Source organism: Fundulus heteroclitus, chromosome 7, assembly GCF_011125445.2.
Source record: "Fundulus heteroclitus isolate FHET01 chromosome 7, MU-UCD_Fhet_4.1, whole genome shotgun sequence".
Classification (NCBI taxonomy): domain Eukaryota; kingdom Metazoa; phylum Chordata; class Actinopteri; order Cyprinodontiformes; family Fundulidae; genus Fundulus; species Fundulus heteroclitus.
The window spans coordinates 41,088,412-41,108,488 of record NC_046367.1 but is presented as its reverse complement, the minus strand read 5'-3'; the positions used below and the strand labels follow the sequence as shown (position 1 = coordinate 41,108,488).

The 20,077-nt window shown below is 40.3% G+C and overlaps 1 protein-coding gene and 1 long non-coding RNA gene across 6 annotated transcripts in view; one reads left to right on the top strand and one right to left on the bottom strand.

Annotated features, from left to right (window-relative positions):
* Window positions 1-1,195: 1,195 nt before the first annotated feature.
* LOC118563767 lies at window positions 1,196-10,662 on the top strand. Its single transcript, XR_004931423.1, has 3 exons — window positions 1,196-1,243; window positions 3,120-3,270; window positions 9,385-10,662. It is a non-coding gene; the product is annotated as an uncharacterized LOC118563767 (long non-coding RNA).
* A 5,633-nt stretch (window positions 10,663-16,295) lies between these two features.
* Window positions 16,296-20,077, bottom strand: part of slc4a3 (solute carrier family 4 member 3) — a 55,776-nt gene continuing 51,994 nt past the window's right edge. For all 5 annotated transcript variants that reach the window (XM_036139653.1, XM_036139650.1, XM_036139651.1 and 2 more), the window contains one exon: window positions 16,296-19,839. In XM_036139653.1, the coding sequence (XP_035995546.1) occupies window positions 19,762-19,839 (78 nt within the window). In that variant the 3' untranslated portion in view covers window positions 16,296-19,761. The remainder of the gene's footprint in view (window positions 19,840-20,077) is intronic.

Genomic DNA, 20,077 nt, shown 5'->3' with positions numbered 1-20,077 from the left:
AGAGGAGAACAGCCGAGGTACGTGCTTAATACACTGCAAAAACAGATCTAAAAAAAATAGGTAAAATGTTCTTAAAGTTAGTGTTTTAATCCTTGATTTGAGCAGGTAAATAAGATTATCTGCCGACGGAATGAGTATTTCTCCCCCTAGAATAAGATAATTAGACATCCTGCACTTAAAATAAGCAGATGGAGATGAATTGTTCCTATTTTAAGAACAAAAATCTTATTCCATTGGCAAATCATCTTATTTACCTGCTCAAATCAAGGACAAATACATTAATTTTAAATAACATTTTATTTATTTCTAGTTCCGTTTATGCAGTGTAGACACTCCATCTATGAGAGCTCCAGTCGTTTCGATTTGCTTTTATTAAATACCTTTGGCTTAAATGCAACAGGTTTTTTACCTAGTTGGGGAAAAAATTAATTTTTGTATACAGTTAACAAAATTTAACCAAAAGCAAAACTTATGCTAAATGTTCTGTTTGTATCCCTTAGTAACATCTGTTCTCACTCTCTGCTTCCCACGAGATTCATTCATTAGTCTGTGGGAATGTCCAGGAAGCACATCACGCTTTTTTCCATATATTTATTGTTATTTTTCTATTTCAAACAACGTGGTCGTGCTGCAAGTTATATGAAAAAAAAAAAAAAACTTCTCAGCAGCAGGACACGTTTACCGGGTGATTGTTTAGTAAAGAATTAGCAAGGACTTCGCCACATAGATATGCGTTTAAAGAGTTATTGCAGGAAGTGGGTGAAGGGGTGAAGGGGTGAATGAGCTCGGCTTGGTTATCTGGGGAGAATGCTGGAGGGCTTGGGAGGGGAAGATTCAGTGAGGGGAAAATCTGTTCCATTTATTTACCCAAGCCCACATAGGACCCCCACGTTAAGAGACGGAGGGAAGGAAAGGGGAAGAGGGTAAGGAGGGTGGAGCTAATGAAATGTAACAGACTGAGAAAAATTAGTGAACAGAGTATAAATGGCTGTCTGGGAAGTTGGAGGTGTGGTTTTGGGCGTGGTCCAGCTCCCAAACCGAAGTTACCATATCTACTTCATTATGAGTGAATTTCTTGTTCCAAGTGTTCTTGCATGCAATTAATTGAGATAATTTCTTTATCATATGTTCAATGTGTTGATTGATCCTGTTTGAATAACCTGTTTGAATAATTTGAATGTGATAACTCTCTTACAGATGATGTTGTCTGCTCTCCTGCTGACACCTTTGTTCACCTGGACAGGTAAATTCATTACACACAGGTAGACACTCAGAAATAAAATAAACTTTCTAAATGTAACCATCTCCGGGCATTTAAGGCCAGACTAAGGGGTTTTAATATCTAATCACAGTGAGTCTAAACAGAGAGGTGACAATGGTGTTTCACTCACTGAAGGGCAGGAAGATCCACGATAACGATCACAGACTGTATGAGCAGCTTAATGTCAAAACAGTTTTTACAACTTTAACGCAGTCCAGGCTTATAGTTCTAGTTATGTCTCTCAATTTCCTTGTTTAGAATCAAGAAATATGTAATAAAAACTAAATGAAAGAAAAAAAGTGATGAATAGGCACAGCAGAAAGTTGCCATGAAGTGATTATGTTACATCTTGACACCAAACTGAGGCATCGATACAAATTATTGGAAGTTTACAAGCAACTAAAATAATTTTTAGAACCAGCACCCTAAACTTTTACTCAAAACCATAAAATTCAGGTAGATGTTATTTGTGCTCCGGTTCTGACCAGCATTTTTACTCTAATGTGCTTAAACATGTATCAAGATGTTACGCCTAAAAAAGATGTGACCAGAATACTTTTAAAGTAGCTGTTATTAAACTATCACTAAAAAACCTCCTCTTGATCAAGATGACGTTACTTCAAGGTTGGACTATTGTAATTCTTTACCATCAGGAATTCCACAAAATGCAGGACGAAGCCTTCAGCTGCTCCAAAATGCTGCACAAAGAGTTCTGATGAAAATTAACAAGAGAGATCATATTTCTCCTATTTTAGTTTCCCTTATTTGGCTTCCTGTTGTTCTGCCATAAAATGGCCGATCGGGCTACTGCTCCCAGCATGCAACACAGTTTCTCCTCTCCTTCAGACGGCATCAGCTGTATGGAAGAGACCTCACCTCACCTGAAGATTCCTCATGTTGGAGCACGGAAACGATGATCGTTGCATTGCTGGAGAAAGCTGAACACCACCTTTAACCCTTTGGTTGTTGGATTGACAGAGGAGGTCCTAGGACTTTAATCAGGTCGTAGCGCGCAACCAATGGATGAACGAGGAGTTTCTTCCCCCTTTTCCATTGACAGACGAAGCCGACTTTTTTCTGTTTTTAGCTGAGCAGTTCACTAAAAAAGTAGTCCAAACGAGCGCAGAAGTGATGGACATTTGAAAAGAAGGTATATTCCTTACTGTTGGGATGAAGAGATCGCCATGTATCGCAAAGACCAAAATCACTCATGAATTGTTTGACTACATCTATTGATTGCCAGCTGCGCTGAGTCTATATTCAACCTGTCTATTTCCTCACTTAGACCAAAGTTGAGTACCTCATTTTCTCTGTTAATAGAAGGTACACCTGGTCTGGCGTTCTGCTAGCTGTGACATCATCCAGGGGAGGCAGATCATCCTCTATTACCATCTAACATAGAAAGTACTCCTGGGTCAATGTGAGCTTCTGTGCTTTCTGTGTCTCTGCTCTGTCTTCTCTAAGCCCCAGTGGGTCGAGGCAGATGAGCGTTCACACTGAGCCTGGTTCTGGTTCTGCTGGAGGTTCTCCTCCCTGTTAAAGGGGAGTTTTCCTCTCCACTGTCGCTTCATGCATGCTCAGTATGAGGGATTGCTGCAAAGCCATCAACAATGCAGACGACTGTCCACTGTGGCTCTACGCTCTTTCAGGAGGAGTGAATGCTGCTTGGAGAGACTTGATGCAACCTGCTGGGTTTCCTTAGAGAGGAAACTTTCTCACCAACCTGGAGGATCTGATGGAGTCTGACTTTGTAAAGAGCCTTGAGATGACATGTGTTGTGAATTGGTGCTGTATAAATAAAATTTAATTGCTGTAGTCGGTCTCGTCCTGACTGCTGACACTCTTCTTTGCTTTGCAGTGCTGTTTTCTCCAGGAACGGCTGTTAAAGTCATCCCACCATGTGACCAGAACAGTTTCTATTTCGACGTTCAGGACTGCAGATCCGATTTCAACAGCAGCATGGAGACGAGCGGCTATCAGGAAAAATGCCCATGGCCTGATGTGAAACTGTAAATATCTGATGTTTTACAATCCCCTTCTAAGTTGGAGGCTATTATCTTAAATGCATCAACTTTTTAATGATAAAATACAACTTCACGGCATTAAAAAGTGAAGATATACACCGCCATGGTAGAGAGAAAGAACACCGCCTTTCACTTTTATGGTTTTACACAAGAGAACAAAGTAAAATCATCTGATTCATTTTAGCTTCTTAAGTGGTTTGATTTGAACCTTACACAACATATTCAACACCATCAACATATATATTTTAAAAAGTACGTAAGAATAAGTATTGAACATGTTGGTTAATCTATTTCTAATTAGGCTGTTGATATAAAATTTATACCAGATGTCTATAACAGCCCATTAAATTTTCAAATACAGATAAATTTGTCCATAAATGACATTTATGAAATAAAGTGTAATTTTAGAAAATAACAATTGAACATGCAAACACAAAAAGCAGAAAGCCAAGAAAGCAACTGAAAAGATTTCTGACAGATTAGTCAAAAAAAAAATCTATTTCAATTTCATGTCAACAGCCTCACTAGAAGACAACTGTTGATCTCGTCATTACTTAATCGCCACTGTTGTTGCCCATTATAATGGTATCGGTATTGTGTAAGGTTAATCCCAAACAGAAGTCAATCACTCTGCAGAAGATCATTACCAGGAGGAGAACATCTCAGCAGGACGTCCCAGCAGATTCAGCCCCACGTCAGAGCGGAAAGCTCAGAGAAATGACCAGAAACCCAAGAGCTCCACCTTTTCTGCTTGTTCCATTTCTGGAACGTCTTTGGCCAGATGGGCCCAATATTCAGCAAGGATGCAGAGAACCATGTTTACAGAACCAAAGACCTGACACCAGCTGTCAAGGGCCCACCACTGGTGTTTGTTGGGATGCCCTGCAGACACTGAGTGAGCCTCTGTGTACCAACATATTTTGAAATGTGAACGCCGTCTGTCCAACGACTGAAGCCTGGTCCAAACTGGGTCGTCAACAGAACCGCGATCCCAAACACGGCAGCTAAACTACAACAGCGTGGCCGAAAAAGAAAAGGATCGGCGTGTTGCAACAGAAACACAGTCATGCTGTGATCGGACCTTCAGAAAACTCTTCAGAAATACATCTCTGCAAACGTTGAAGAACTGAACATTTCAGATCGTAAAATTAAAGAAAGGCGTACTTTTTTCCCATGATGCTCACCTCTTGTGAGAAAGTTATACAAAGTATTCAGACCTGATTTGGTTCTGGTGAAAGGTTCGGCTGGTTATTCAGTATTCAGTGTGTGTGTGTGTGTGTGTGTGTGTGTGTGTGTGTGTGTGTGTAGAGACTTTAACGAATAATCTTGGTAAGAAGGCCTAGAGCTGAAACCAAATGGTGTGTTGGATCCTCACAAAGAAGCCCAGTTGTTGCTTCCAGCTGTGTGGCTCCACTCAGTATCAGATGTTTTCCACTCTGAAATCATGTAACAATGACTGGTTGGGAGATTTGTGAGAATTTATTGAGGCTTTGGTTTTCTTCACATCTTCAGGATATAACAATTTAATATTTAACCATGAAATATAAGCCACCTCTCTAGCAGAGGGTGGTTTTTCCCCTCAGGAGGTTGGAGTCACCGAGGCGAGATGTTTCTGGCTCACGAATTTCTACTTTATCACATGATTGAAACTGCAGCTTGCTTGCCTTTTTTCCTGCATTTAGTACCGCTTTATATGCAGCTAGGCCCAAAAATGTTTATGCCAATGCCAGAGGATATATTAAGCTAATCATATAATCAAACAGAGCTCACAAACTCCTTTATCTCTGCATCCAATCTGAGAGCTGAGCAGTCTTTCTGACCATCACTCCGGGTTTCAGCTTCTTGCTCAGTTTCCGTATCAGAATGAACTTTGGCTAAAGCATTTGGACAAGCGGAGGATTTAACCGTTTCTCTGCATGATTTAGATCATCGTCTTCCTGCAGCCTCCACCACTGCTTGGGGTCAAATTCAACCACCGGCAGCCGGATGTTTTTCTCCTGAAGCTTAATGTTATCCTGTTTTTGTCATTAAAAAGGTCCCCTGCTCTGATAATGAAAAACACATTCCCTTGCAATAACCTCTTATAATTATATAAACTTCCAGTCCCACCCGTTGTCACATTTCAACCACAAACTCCTGTGAGTTTTGTCCGGATTTTGTGTGACAGACCAACATAAAGCAGAGCGATAAATGCAAAATGGAAGAAAAATTATAGCCAAGATGATTTATATCCATTTTTTTTATAAAACATTTGAAAAGTCTGGTTTCCTTTGGTTTTCATCCCCCTTTACTCTCATACCCCTAAATAAAATCCCTTGCAACAACATTCATTCTGACTTCATCTAATCAGTAACCAAATTCCAGCTTTGTAAATTTAATCTTAGTCTCACTGCAGCTCTTCTATTTCTGACCTCAGAGATTTGTTAAAGAAGAACCAGCATTATGGAGATCAAGTAACCCAGAAGACGGGTCATGGAGGAAGTTCTGGTCCAGTTTAAAGCAGGGTCAGGTTCATCTCCCAGAGCTCTGATCCATCCATCATCTGGACCTGGAGAGAAGATGGACCTCCTGCAGGCCTACCAGGACATGGAAGTCCACCAAAGCAGACAGTCTGGACAAGGGAAGCATTGATCAGAGAAGCAGCCAGGAGGACCATGGTAGCTCTGGAGGAGCTGCAGAGAACCACAGCTCATTTGGGACAATCTGTCCACAGAACAAATATTCGACGTGGACACCACAAATCTTACATTAATGGAAGAGCGTCTATTTCTTCCGCTAGTGGTAGTAGTGGTTAAGTGGTTAGGAAGACGACTCTTTGCATCGTGGAGAGGCTGCTAAGGTTGTTGGTTCGAAACTCAGTCTGTCACTCTGAGTCCTTGAGCAAGACCCTTGACCACAGGTTGTTCTCTATGCACCACTTAGTGTTGGTAGCACACTGCTCCCTAAAGGCTGAGCTGCACTCGGTGTTCGGTTGTCTGCACAGACCTGCGCACAAGAGGGGACGTTGGTCCAGAATTCTCCAAAAATACTCAACATAACCAGTGGAAATGCAGTAAACAAGACCCACACCAAAAAAATCATGAAGATTAGTTGGTGTTTTTTCATGCCGGCTAAACATTAATAATGTAGAGACGTAGAAGAAGATGGTGTGTTCACCCGTTAAATCCAGAAAGGCAAGGCAAGGCAAGGCAAATTTATTTATATAGCACAATTCAGTACAGAGACAATGCAAAGTGCTTTACATGATTAAAATATAGGAAAATAAAACAGAATAAAAGCAAGGCGTGAAACTATGGAGCTAAATCAGTGACAGCTTGCAGCGACATTGAAAAGAGATTTGGCATTGAAAAATTAGACATTGAAAAGTCAAACATTGTTAGAAAGTAGAAAGGTATCATGGTATTCTTATTTTATGCTGCAGCTTTTATTCAATGAGATGTTTTCAGTGTCACCGCAGAGTTCATTCAGCTACAATGTTTTACAATGTTTGACTTTTCAATGTCTAACTTTTCAATGCCAAATCTCTTTTCAATGTCGCTGCAGGCTGTCGCTGTTTTAGCTCCATAGAAAAACAGCCTGTCTGTAAAGCCCACAGGAATCTTTTTTTTTTTTAGTGAAAGGTTTAAAAAAAAAAAACTTTGCTTTACATACTGTGGGTTTTTTCTTTAAACTCGATTCATGCCGCAAGTGATGGAAACAGAAATCAGAATCCCTGTTTGTTCCCACAAACCTGGCCAATAAACTCACCCCTGCTGTTTTCAGTCACAGAATAAACAGTAACAAGATATAATTTAACAAACATCTGTGCCATTTGATGTCAGTACAGGGTAACTTGCTCACCAAAGGCTCCTTTTTAAAGAAACTTACACGCCCGGCCTGCGCTGAGTTACAAAATGTTGGCTGTACATGACTTCTGGCCACGACAATGTATGCGGTAACACTTTTAGCATCACTTTTAGTCCGTGCACACTCTGTTCAGGACTCGCATCATCCATGAGAGTTTCCATCACGTAATGACATCGGAGTTAAAGGCTGTCCAAAATCGGCACAGCAGTCCGATGCTCCTTTCCTCCCCACAATAGAGTTCTGTTGACCCAAAAAAGGTCAAGGAACAGGAGCTAGGTGCTAATATTAAGGGCATTCGGATGGAGCTTTAGCCTAAAAATGTTTACCTAGGAGACTTATCTTAAGAGTGAATCAGATGCTGCTGAGAGTGACTCGAAGGAAGGAAATTAATATAGAAATATTTATCTTAGTGAAGAGGTGGTTGACCCCAATGCTAGGTGTGATGCTATACTTTAAGAGGTGTAATTGGTACAAGTACAAGGAAGAAAAAACAAATGTTCTCCTGTCAAAGGAGAGAAATGAACCAATTAGACTGGAATAAGAGGAAATTTAGCGAAATTAGTTGATTCTCACACACCATCAAATTGTTTGAACACACCTTATTTACATGCTCAACATTATTTTTATTTGCTCATTTAGTTTTACTCGCCAGCCTTTTTACAACTTTATCCATTTGATATTAAAGTGCAGCCACTTGTTAGCATTTTACTGGGATTGACATTTGGCAAAACGACCGACATGAAATAGAGAGAAAAGATGGAAAAACCTGAACAGCAAAGAATCTGTCCGGTCAGCTCTGGGAGGAGAGTAGAGGAGTGTTGAAAAGTAAATTGGTTCCTGGATCACGACGTAAATACACGGACTTTGAAGAGTATTTCCTCAGATCAATGCGCTTCTTTCTCTGCACGCCTTGGTGCTTTTACACACCAGCCTGGAAAATGAGAAGCGCTGCAGCAATCAAAAGGGAGGTGATGGCATCACACAAGGCAAGGCAAATTTATCTGTGTAGCACATTTCAGTTATATGGACAGCGTAAAGTGCTTTACATGATTAAAACATAGGAAAATAAAAACAGAACAAAAATAAAATGTAGAGTAATTGAAAGAAAATAAAACATAGGAAAATGAAAACTAAAAGCAAATGTTAATGATTTTAAAAACATTGAACTAATGTTTCAGTAAAACAGTTTAAGTAGAACAGCCAATGTGTTTTAAACTTGATTTAAAGGAACTCAGGCTTTCTGCACTTTTACAGTTTTCTGGAAGTTTGCTCGAACTTAAAGATGAACATTTAGGCTACTGACATTATGCAATTCAGAATACACTTTCTCACCTCATTCATGTATATTCAGTTTAAATTTCTCCACTTTTTATCATGATTATCCAACGTTTTACCTATTATTTATTTATCCTCAATAAAATCTCGTTAGGTAGAGCGACCAGCTGAAACTATTTAATTTCCTTCTAAGGGGATGATAAAGTTTATCTTATCTTCCGATTAATAATTGTATGTTAAAGAAGTTTATGTGCTCATTTGCTCCACTGTTAAGGTGGTGGATCAGCCAATCAGCGCTCTCCACCATCATTCTGCTTCAGATGCTCTTAGTCCAGATAAAAGTCCTCCTCACCACTCCTAACAGTTTTTACTTTAGGAGCGCTCTGAAGGCCTAAGATGCTTTTATCTTACCGAGGTAAAATTCTAAGAAAACTCTTAGAAATTGGGAAATTCTACGATTTTTTTCTAAAATGACGTCTCTATGACCTACTTTTACTGTTAGGAATCTTTGTGAGTACAGGCACGGGTCATTAGCAGTAGTCTGGAGAACTTCACTGAATACTGAGGAGCTAATTCAGCCATTTGATTCAGGATAGCCGGGAGTTTGAATCCACCCCTGACATTGCGGGTCAGAACATTGATCTTCATGGTTCGGTAAATCTTTGGAAAAGACGACTTGATTCGGGTTTTGGTGCAAACGCCTTGAGACAACCTGTGCAGATATACTATTACTAGAACAGTCAAATGGTTAAACTGAGGTCAAGGTTCCTGCACTCGCTGCCCAACAGGAGAGATGGAACATCACACTTAGAGGCACTTTTAAAGCTTGATAGCAGTGATACTGATTGCATCAATGTGTAGCATATAAAGCTACACGTAAACATCAGAGCAGTAAATCTGTGTTGCAGCATGCCTGCTGGTTCTTGTTTATGGAGCTTTTTTATTTTCTCTCCCTCTCTCCCTCTCTCTCTTATGCAGCCTGTACAACAAACTGAAGACGTGTGTGGACGAGTCGGCGAAGAGGACCTTGTGCAATGGTTACATGTTTATGGTGGACGAGGTCTTCTTCAAGGTCCACCAGACGTACTTTCCCCTCTGCAGACATGCCCACGATCCCTCACTCCGTACTCTCCTCATGTTGATAACTCCTACTGTGGTTATCACACTCTTTCTGCCCTTTCTGTGTGTTCACCTCACCACTTGGAACACAGGAGCTCTCTAGAGCCTTTTGGATGTGAAAGTGAGACACTTTGAACCCGTATGAGAATACTAATTTTTTGCTATTTTTTTTACAACATTAATTTCTTGGAAATATGCTCGCAAACAAAAAAAGTCCTTAAAGTTTTCTACATGAGCGACCTGGATGTTCCTGTGCTAGTCATGTTTTCTTTCTTTGGGGATTAAAGAAGTAATTTAAACAGTAACCTAATGTGGGACTGGGAGTTATACACCAGTATTTCTCAATGCCCCCCCCCCCTCCCACTTTGAAAAATGAAGGGAGGCGCTACAGATCCAACAAAGCAAATGAGTCAAAAGTGCAACGATTATTCTCTCTTAATGCAGTGAAGCCGTTTATCTGAGATTTACCCAGAATGCCTTGAACATTTTCTAATAGTTAAATACATGTTATGACAATGACACCAATATCAAAGACAAAATGCAGTTAAATTCCTTTTTAAGGATCTTTCAGGAGTTTGTTAATAATGTTCGATCACAGACATTCATAGTTACGTTCCCTCAATGCAGGGAAGTCAATGCTTTGGGGATTACCCACAATTCCTTGCTACTCATACTACTGACTACAGGTAGAGACCAAACAGCAGAGGGTGCTGTCGCTCCTTTTAGACTTCCTTATAACGTCCACGCTGACTTCTTTAAGTCTGTTACACCTGCGCCGTATCTTCCCGACAAACACAAAAGCGTCATTTTCTGTTCCACACCCGACTGAAAGCTGGAGATCCAGGTGTGTTAAACAGTTTTCGTCTCATTTTAAAATTTTGTGTTTGTGCCAAGGTTATAGAAAAACTGGTTAATGAGCAGCTTAAAGAACATTTGTGTGCAGCCAGTATCTATTCCTGTGATTAATCTGGGATCAGGAGACACATTACAGTAACAGCCAACATTAAAATTGTAAATGGCATTGCTGAAGCCTTGGATGCTAATCACGACTGTGCTGCTTTTTTCATTGACGCCGTTGATCACACTATCCTTTGTCAAACACTGTCTATTGTTTATTAAATAATGCTGGTTTTCTAATTACCTGTCAAATCTAAGACTATGTGTGCAAAGCAGTGGTTTGTCAACAGATTACTTAAACTTCACAAAAGTTGTGCCACAGGGTTGTCTTTTAGTTCCAAACCTGTTTCAATTGATGTAAACGGTGCCTGTGAAAATGGTACTGATGCTCTGCAACATTTCTATGCTGATGACACTGTGCTTTACTGCCATGCTAAACCTGTTACGGCTGTGTTTAGGTGTCTGCAGTCTGCTTTTGACACTATTCAACTGGACTTACCTTGTCTGAGTAAAGCACAGTAAAGCACAGTAGACCTAAAAGCCAAAGCTCACGCTGTTTGCTAACAAAAAAAAGTAATCTCCACAAAACCTCCCTTCCATAAAAATAATAACAGATAACACCCGTAGAGTTTGTTGAGACTTACGTGTACCTTGGCAAAGAAAGTGATGCAAGAAAGTTTGCATTAAAGTCACATATTAAACATGTAAAGAAGATGAAGATCAAACTAGGGGTTTTCTTCAGACATAGATATTTTCTTTCAGTGCAAGGAAGCATTTTATATTAATGACATTCCCGCTATTCTATGCTATCGCCTCATTTTCTCACTCTGCCCCGTTAACTTGGACTCTCTACAGCAGAATCTGAAACTATCCATGTTGATTCCACTCGGGGAATTTAAGTTAGTTTTAAGAAAATTACAGAAATCCTCAACAAAACCTGCCCTTGTTTTTTAGGTCATATCTCACTAGTTTATTTAATTTGAATCAAATGGTTTAATAATTGGTGTTGTTGCTGTGTTTGAAAAATAAAAACTAAAAAGTTTCAAACAGGTTTCTCTTGTAAATCAGATCTTGAATCTCAATGAAAACTTTTATAGATAAAGGTTAAAAACATGGACTCACAGAAAAATAGCAAAGGTAAGACAAACTTTAACAACTGCTGTCCGTCCAGGAGACTTCTGTTTCTCTAGTCTCTATCCTGATGCCTGTCTGTGGTGTCTCAGCTTTAATTAATTCAAATATAATACTATAACATTTCAGTCATGTCTTGGTAGTGTCAGTCAGGGATGTAGATAGGAAAACGTGTAAAGGTTTGCTGCAACAGTCTCCCCATCAGAAGTGGTTGCTGTATCAAACAGAGAAATAATGATCCACTTTTGCTTCAGTGTCACATCATAAAGTTTTATTTCAGACAAAATATAACGTTTAACAGTTGTTAAAACCTCTTTACAGTCATAACATGACGGACCCGCTGACTGAGGATGAACACGACTCACATATCAATCTGCATTAGAAAAGCAAAAACACTGCGTTCATCTTTATTCCAGCTCATGTGGCGAACAGGCCTGCAGACATCCAGAAGAGCTGCTCGCTGACAAATTAAAGCTCCACTGAGCCGTGTTGTGACTTTCAGCACTGACTGTAATGTGTGGTTAGAATTAACTCCTTAAGACTGCAAAACAAACATCCCCTTGTTCGCTGCCCCCAAAGATTCCTCGGTGCAATAGCTGATCTCACCTCACACATATCCCGTCTGTATTTATGCTTCAGCTGAAGCCAGGACTTCACTCAGGGTGATGACGGTCAATTAGAGCGCGTTCAAACCCGGCGGAGCCACGTCTGAGATTAGTGTGGGTGGTCTGCCCCGCTGCCGTGGAGGTAAGAGGTGATGAAATGTGGAGAACTCACATCACCGGGACAGCTAAAGCTTTTTAAGATCAGAAATCCCCATTTTTCTTCTTATCTCTGGTATTTTAACATCCAACGGTCGGACAGCAAAGACTGACGTCTTAAATGAAAACTGCAGTTTCACTTCTGCATGAATACTGAGGGATGTTTGCGACCTTCTCGTCAGCGTAAAAGCCTGGTGGTGAAACACCGTAGGCTCCAGAAATGTATTTTACGTTAACAAGTAAAATAAATATCAAGTTAAGAATTTTAACTACTTATTGGAATTCTTTTCCTAAAGTAATGTGGGTCCCTTTTGATCTATTCTTTTTTTAAATATTTACCATGTGCTGTTGCCAGTAGGTGGTGATAATGTTGACATTACAGCTAGAAGAGAATTCAGGGGACGTTTCTCATTAACCTTTTCAGAATGTGTTTGAGGTATAATGGCGAGATGAAACAAAACAGAGGGAGAAAAACCCTTTAAACACAGAAAGTGGCCCTTGCTCAATACGTCTGGGATTATTTACTGTTTCTGTTCTTTCCTCTTCAACATGCAGTCAGTCATAGCAACAGGCTGCATATTCTGAGCAGGCTGGGGGTCTCCTCCCGTTAAAAGGGAGTTGTTTCTTTCCACTGTTGCTACATGCTTGTTTAGGAGGGATTGCTGCAAAGTTAATTACCGTATTTTCCGGACTACAAGTCGCAGTTTTTTTTCATAGTTTGGCCGGGGGTGCGACTTATACTCTGGAGCGACTTATGTGTGAAATTATTACACATTTTTACCGCTTTGCGTGGAGCGGGGGGAAGAAGACATGCTTTGCGCGGACGAGCGGCGGAGCGGAGCGCCTGTTATTTCACTATATGCACACGCGAAAGAAACAACAAAAAAACGCCTGTTACCATCAAATAAATATGCAAGCGTATCGACTTAGGTTTTTTTTTTGTTTTTTTTTTCGCAATGTTGGCGAGGCGGTAGCGTGAGTTTGGCGAGGCAGCCGCCTCGCCAAGATAGCACTGTATAAATAAATTTCCCCCAAAAATGCAACTTATACTCCAGTGCGACTTATATATGTTTTTTCCTCCTTTATTATGCATTTTATGGCTGGTGCGACTTGTACTCCGGAGCGACTTGTAGTCCGAAAAATACGGTAGTTGAAACAGCCAATTGGCCCTGGGTACGGGCTGGTGTTGGGTCATGGTAGTCATTCGAGGCTGGGACTGGTTCTTTTGCTCTTTCCCAGAATGGGTTCACTAAAATTGTGTTGGCCCCTCTGGATGGATGGGTTCGGGGGTCGTCAGGGAGGGGGGGTTGGGGTATGGACCGGGTTTGCCCAGTCCATACCCGGGTTTGCAGCTGTACTCGGCACTGGTCTCGGCTTGGGGCTTGGGATCACGTCCTGGGTCTGTGGGCTGGGCGCCCCTCTGGGGTATCGGTTCCTGCATCTGGGAGTACAGCGTCTATTCTCATGTGTGGTTATGGTTGTTTGCATGTGTGGTAATGTGTGATTGTGACTGCGTGTCTGTTTCTTTGTCAGGTTGGTTTTCGGCCGGCCCCCTCTCCTGGGACATCTTTGGTCTCCACTAACTGTGAACCATATTATTTTTACTTTAAGTGGAGCCAGTCGCAGCTTTCTGTCTTGACATGAAGGGAGTAGGCTAGCTCCAGGAGAGATTGCTGCATGACCAGAACCAGCCTCAGCAGGCATCACCCTGAGCCTGGTTCTGGTGGAGTTGTAATTCCCACTGTCACTACATGTATGCAGAGCATGAGGGATTGCTGCAAAGCCAACGACACAATGCCAGCGACTGTCCGCCGTGTCTCCACGCTCATCCAGGAGGAGCGCACGCTGCAAGTCAACGACTCGATGCGACCTGCTGAGGTTCCTTAAGAGGAAACTTTTAACCAACCTGTCTGGATGAGTCGATTGAACGGACTTTGTAAAGCGTCTTGAGGTGACGTGTTCTAAGTTATGTCAGAGTCTATAATAATACCAGAAAGAGTTGCACGGTACTAGTCATGTACAGGATAAGAAATCTGGCTAAACAGAGTGACAAAGTTACTAAGTGTGTAACAGAGAAAGTGAGATGTGATTGTTTTCTAGAATTATTGTTCATGCATAAAATATGCTGCTTTCCTGTATGCTGATTGGTTGCTGTTTTGATGTCATCGCCACCTACTGGCCAGTCACAGTCACTGTCATATTAAATTAATTAGATTATGTATTTAATGACGTTTGTTTTTTTAGATTAAAAGCACCTTCTGAAAATAACCTTTAAGCAGGTGTTAAACATAATTTTAATTAAGCCCATATTACAGTATTCAAAAGATTTTTTTTTTATTGGTCTGATATAATATCCTAATCTTAATGATGTTTTCATTTGCAGTAAACGTAAAATCATCATAATTAACACATCATCATATGTGTGTAATTAATCTGTATAATGTGTTTCACTTAGGGCTGGGCAACGATTAAAATATTTAATCGCGATTAATCGCCCTGATTAATCGCGATTAATCGCGATTAATCGCATTGTATTTACAAACTCCAAGAATGAATTCAAAAGTAGTGTAAAGAGCACTTTTATTTTAATGTTCTGCTGCCATATGAACAAAAGTGTTGTAACATTTGTAGCACTTATTTTATACTGGATATTTTCAACCCATCTATTGAATTTAGTGCACTAGTTGATCTTTTCTTCATAAGAGAACAGCAAGCACTGCAGCCAAAATATGGCCTTTTTTGACCTGCTGTATATTAGCCAGTCCCTAAGCTTGATGTATCATGAAACTGTTGACCTTTTGGGTTTTGTGGTTTTTATTTTATTATTACAATTTAATAATAATAATAATAATAATAATAATAATAATAATAATAATAATAATAATAATAATAATAATAATAATGTTATGTTCAGTGTTTTTTCGCTAATCCACCTCTTATATATTTCAATCCTTATGTAATTTTGTCTGTGTTGTGTGCACCTGCCTGTTGCTTTAATCCTATAAATTTCCCCGTCGTGGGATAAAAAAGGATTAGCTAATGTTATCTTATCTTAAATAACACTTTTTAATATATGTACTGGGTTCTTTCAAGGTCTTAATTACATGTTATGTGTGGGCTCCAGTAACATCCATCCATCCATCCATCCATCCACTGATCTACCTGGATGTTCCCTGGAGGACTGAAACGCCTCAGTCAGAGACGTCTGTGGGTCTGTCGGGGCAGTGAGAGAAGTTTCGACTCCTCTCTCCGTTTCTGGGGCTCGACGTTTTCATGTTTTTTCACGTGCTTAGATAAATTTGTTGTGTTTCCACTGAAATGGAACCGGCTTTTTACAAAACATACAGCTTGATTTCATTTACAGTATTAAAATAAAGCCAAACGGTGCTACTTCCCCTGATCATGTTTTTTCGCTGCTGCGGTGCGGTCTCTCTCCGCTGTTTGTGTGTTAAGTTTGTGTGAGAGCTGAGTGGGCGGGCCAGGCTGAGCCTGCGTGCTGATTGGCTGGCGCCGCTGAGCCATGTACGAGAGGGGAGGGGGGGCGGGAGAGTGCTGCCGTGACAGCGCGCTGCAGTCAGCGCGCCTGCTGACTGACACTGACTGAAAGCATGTGAGCAACATGCGTTAATGCGCGATAAAATAAATATCGCCGTTAATAGTCTAATGAATTAACGCGAAATTAACGCGTTAACTTGCCCAGCCCTAGTTTCACTTAGTGATGAAGTTACTTAAATAAATTAACTCAATTATATTTTTATTTATTGAATGGGTCTGTATTTCAGAACGCCCGCATCAGTGCATTTTACAGTGTTAACTGCTGTTAGCATGATATTCAGGCTTAAATAGGCAATTGTAAGGTAAAAACTAAATAATTGGCAATTTCCAGTAAAATGCTCTACTTTTAAATGATTGTACATAACAAATACAATATATACACACTTTTTAATTGCAAATCCTTAGAAAATACTGAGCAGTCAGTTATGGAGCTACTTATTTTATTTATTTGAGAAAACATCGAGTTTTACTAATTTAACCACTGTTTTCTAAATAAAGTTGTGGGAATGTTTGTTTTATAATTACTTAGTTTAGGGACAAAACATGTTTGGGGGTGTTGTAATAAAAAAAGAAAAAAAAAGACATTCCAAACTGCAGCTGCAAAATGATTTAACTTCCACAACATGTGAAAACCGACCAATAAACCACAAAATTATATTCAGTTGTATCACAAATATGTTGGAAGAGAGTGATCTTCGGAATCTGAAGAACTCCGTCCTCAGTTGGCGATCACTGCCTTCGAAAACCTTAAAACACTCTGCCGGTTTGAAAGGTCCATTAATAACCCAGCTCATTTAAAAGGAGCGTCCTGCAGAGGAGTAATGCAAAGCACATCCTGTGGCTCATTAACCCGGGGAGCTCTGGGATCAAATACAGACTACAGCAGGTGTGTGCTGCCCAGCAAAGAGGAGCCTTCAAAAGCACAATTAGGAAAATACATCATAATAAATTTACAGCTTAAGGTCTGCATCGCTTCAAAGGAAACACTTAAAAGTTCTAATTTTAATCTTTTTTTTTTCTTCTGCACTCAGCAACATGAAAACCTTCCCTATGAGCCAGATATCTGTACAATGCATGTGTTGGGTCACCTCCGTTGCTCTATGTACACACAAAAAAAAGTCCAACTAAAATGCTGGGAGGCAGTATTTACAGATCAAAGGTCGCTTTCCCCTGAGACAGAACCCTGCATGGCTCATGCAGTTATGTAGGGCAGTTTTGGGAAATGAGATAAACTCGTTTGTTTAGTTTATGTAAATTGTGATACATCCTTGACTTTAAGCATGCTTTATGGGACCATTTCCATTTTTAACACACTGACTAGATCCAGGCTGTCCACTGATTTTTTATTTATTTATTTTTTTTGCAGCCAATTCACCTTCTGGGAACTAATAAAGTGAGTTATAGGGTGAAAACTTTTATCTAATAACTAAAATAATTTATTTATAATATTCTTTAGTTTCAACCAGCTTTTGCACCATACAGTTAGGTACACCTATGAAGAACATTTATTAACACAAAGCTTCAGGTCTCAGAAACTCACAGGTTTGATGTGTGTGAATAGAAATATAGAAGCAATGCCAGTGTTAGCACATCGGCTAAAATTAACATTAGCTTTGCCAACCATCCAAAAAGCTGCTAGGTTTCAGACGAGTGGGTCAGAGTATGAGGGAATTACTTGCCCTCTTCAGCTGGTTAAAGCAGCAAAACATTAGAAAAGCTACACCAGCTAACTACTTTATAACCGACAGCTCTGACCCCCGTCATCATGAAGTGCTACAAGATGTTCCTGCAGAAACACGTCATGGACGCCATCCCTGCTGGCCTGGACAGCCTGCAGTTCGCCTACGCTCTGCAGTGGATGCTGCCTCGTTAGCACTTCATCTGCAGCATCCCCACACATATGTCAGGATGCTATTTGTGGACTTCAGCTCCGCGCTCCCAGACATGCTGACCCTGAACTGTCCACCTTACAGTTTAAGTGTCTGGACAGCATAACGCTCCTGGACATTCATGGCCTCTCCTGGACTGAGAACACCTCCCACCTGCAGAAGAAGGCCCAAGAACGGGTCTTCTTTCTCAGAAAACTGAAACAGAATGGACTTTCTACTCTGCTGCTCATAAACCTTTATAGAACCAAAATTATCAGCATCTTGTGTCTAAACGTAACATTGCGGTATGAGAGCTGCACGGCACAGGAAAGAAGGCTTTTGGAACTGGGTGGTGAGCTCAACACAGGGGATTGTGGGATGCCTGCTACAAAATCTAGACATGGTTTATGCTAATGTGTTTGTTTGTACATCCATGCACAATGCACAGTTCCTTAACTTGAAGATTTAAATTATTGTTAATGACTTTTTGCAATCTTTTTACTTCTCAGGGAATGTTTATCTGATAGATTCGAGCAATTGTACAGTAATTTCCTTCGTTCTGATTTCTTCTTTGTCTCGAACATTTAAATCTTATCATATGCTATTTGCACATTTTAGACTCTCGGGAAGTGTTGTTGTTGATGCATTCAACTTTAATGTTATGTCTTGTTTTGTGTCTATGTGTAAATTCTGAGCTAGAGTCTCACAAAAACTTTATCATGGCAATAAAGATCTTGATTCTTGATAACTAAATAATTCTCAGCATACTTAGAGGTCAGAAAAGGACATTATGGTTAGAAAAAATGACAATACTATTGTTCAACTTGAAGAAAGATCAGCACTAATTTCCCATCAAGACTTTTAATGAATATTTATGTGTCTGAATGCAACCTGAAGAAATCTGTGATTGAGTTAGAGACTCTGAGTCTGTTTCCTAACCGCACTTCACCTTATTTAGGGTCACCTTTTAGCTCTTTATTCATTATGTACCATTCAGGTTTAGAGTGAAATGACCAGCCTGGCTCTCGATGCAGCACGGCGTCTTTTAGAGGCCAGAACCTGATCTTTGCCCACTGGTTCTAAAGCATTTGCTATTTAAGCAGAAAATAAAGGCCTACCAGCCGTCAAAGTAGAAAAGCGTTATGCAAACTTAAACGTAAAAGCTTTGCACGTTTGGAAAGCAGAACTCTAACATTCATACGGTTTTAAAGGAAGGTTTCCTCATCAACTATCTATCGGTTTGCTATTTAAGGTCTAAACAAAACTGAGAATCAAGTCAAAATCATCAAAAAATATATACATAGTAGAAAAATAAAGGTTGGGCCCATGTTAGCTATATATTTATGCGTTCAGGGGTCGATAAACTAACAATTTACAGTAAAGTCCCGCCTTCTGCACAGTGTCCTCTGAGTTTCAGCAAGAAAACTACATTTAAAGACAAGTAATGTGCCAGGGGGCTCAGCTGGCAGCAATCAAAGTGCTTTTTCTAAACGTCTGTGCAGAAAGGGAAGAGCACAACTCAACTCCGTATTTACAGCTTTAAAACAACGGCAGTAAAGAGGAAAAGGCAGCTTAACTACAGGCAGTTCACAGGTTTTAGCCTGTGGGTAATGTCAGAAATATTTGAGGGAGAAACTCTCCCTTAAATGCAGCAGAAGAAGATAATTCATATTTCTGTTTGTTGATGTCTGTCACACTTTGAACTCCCTGGCCCACTGTTGTGTTCGCTGTCACCGTAATCATTGCACCTAACCCTCAAACCTGCAGAGTAGTTAAAGGGGCAGAAAGGATTCATGTTTTGCACGAGCGTCCACTGGAGGCACGCGCAGACGGCTACTTTCTGGCTTCTAAGAAAATCTGCAAGGAGGTTTAACGTAACGGCATCACGGCGGTGCTGATTCTTAAAAAAAATGGAACAGACCAAAGGGAGGAGACGCATATCCAAACCATTACAGACGCTCTATTTGTGCTTTCATCCAGCTGGAGGTCAAAGAAGGTTCTTATCACTGGGGTCCACTTTAATTTTATACAAGCATGTGGATCTCGTTGTACTCGTCTCGTCCATCCTCGTCAAAGTTGGGGGAGTCCTCGTCGCAGTCCAGCTGTTGAGGGGTTAAAAGAAACACGAGCGTTTATCTTTATTCACGTTGAATTAAGCAAAGAACTGTTGATTTTATACCTGCTAAAAATATAGGCTAAAACTAGGACAAAAACATTTATTTGTTGATTAGACAGACCTCATATCTGAATTAGTTTCATCTATAAATCAAGCGAAACCCTTTATGTTTTTATAAGGGGAAAAAAGGTTTTGAACCTTTTCCTGGTTAGAATGCACAGCTA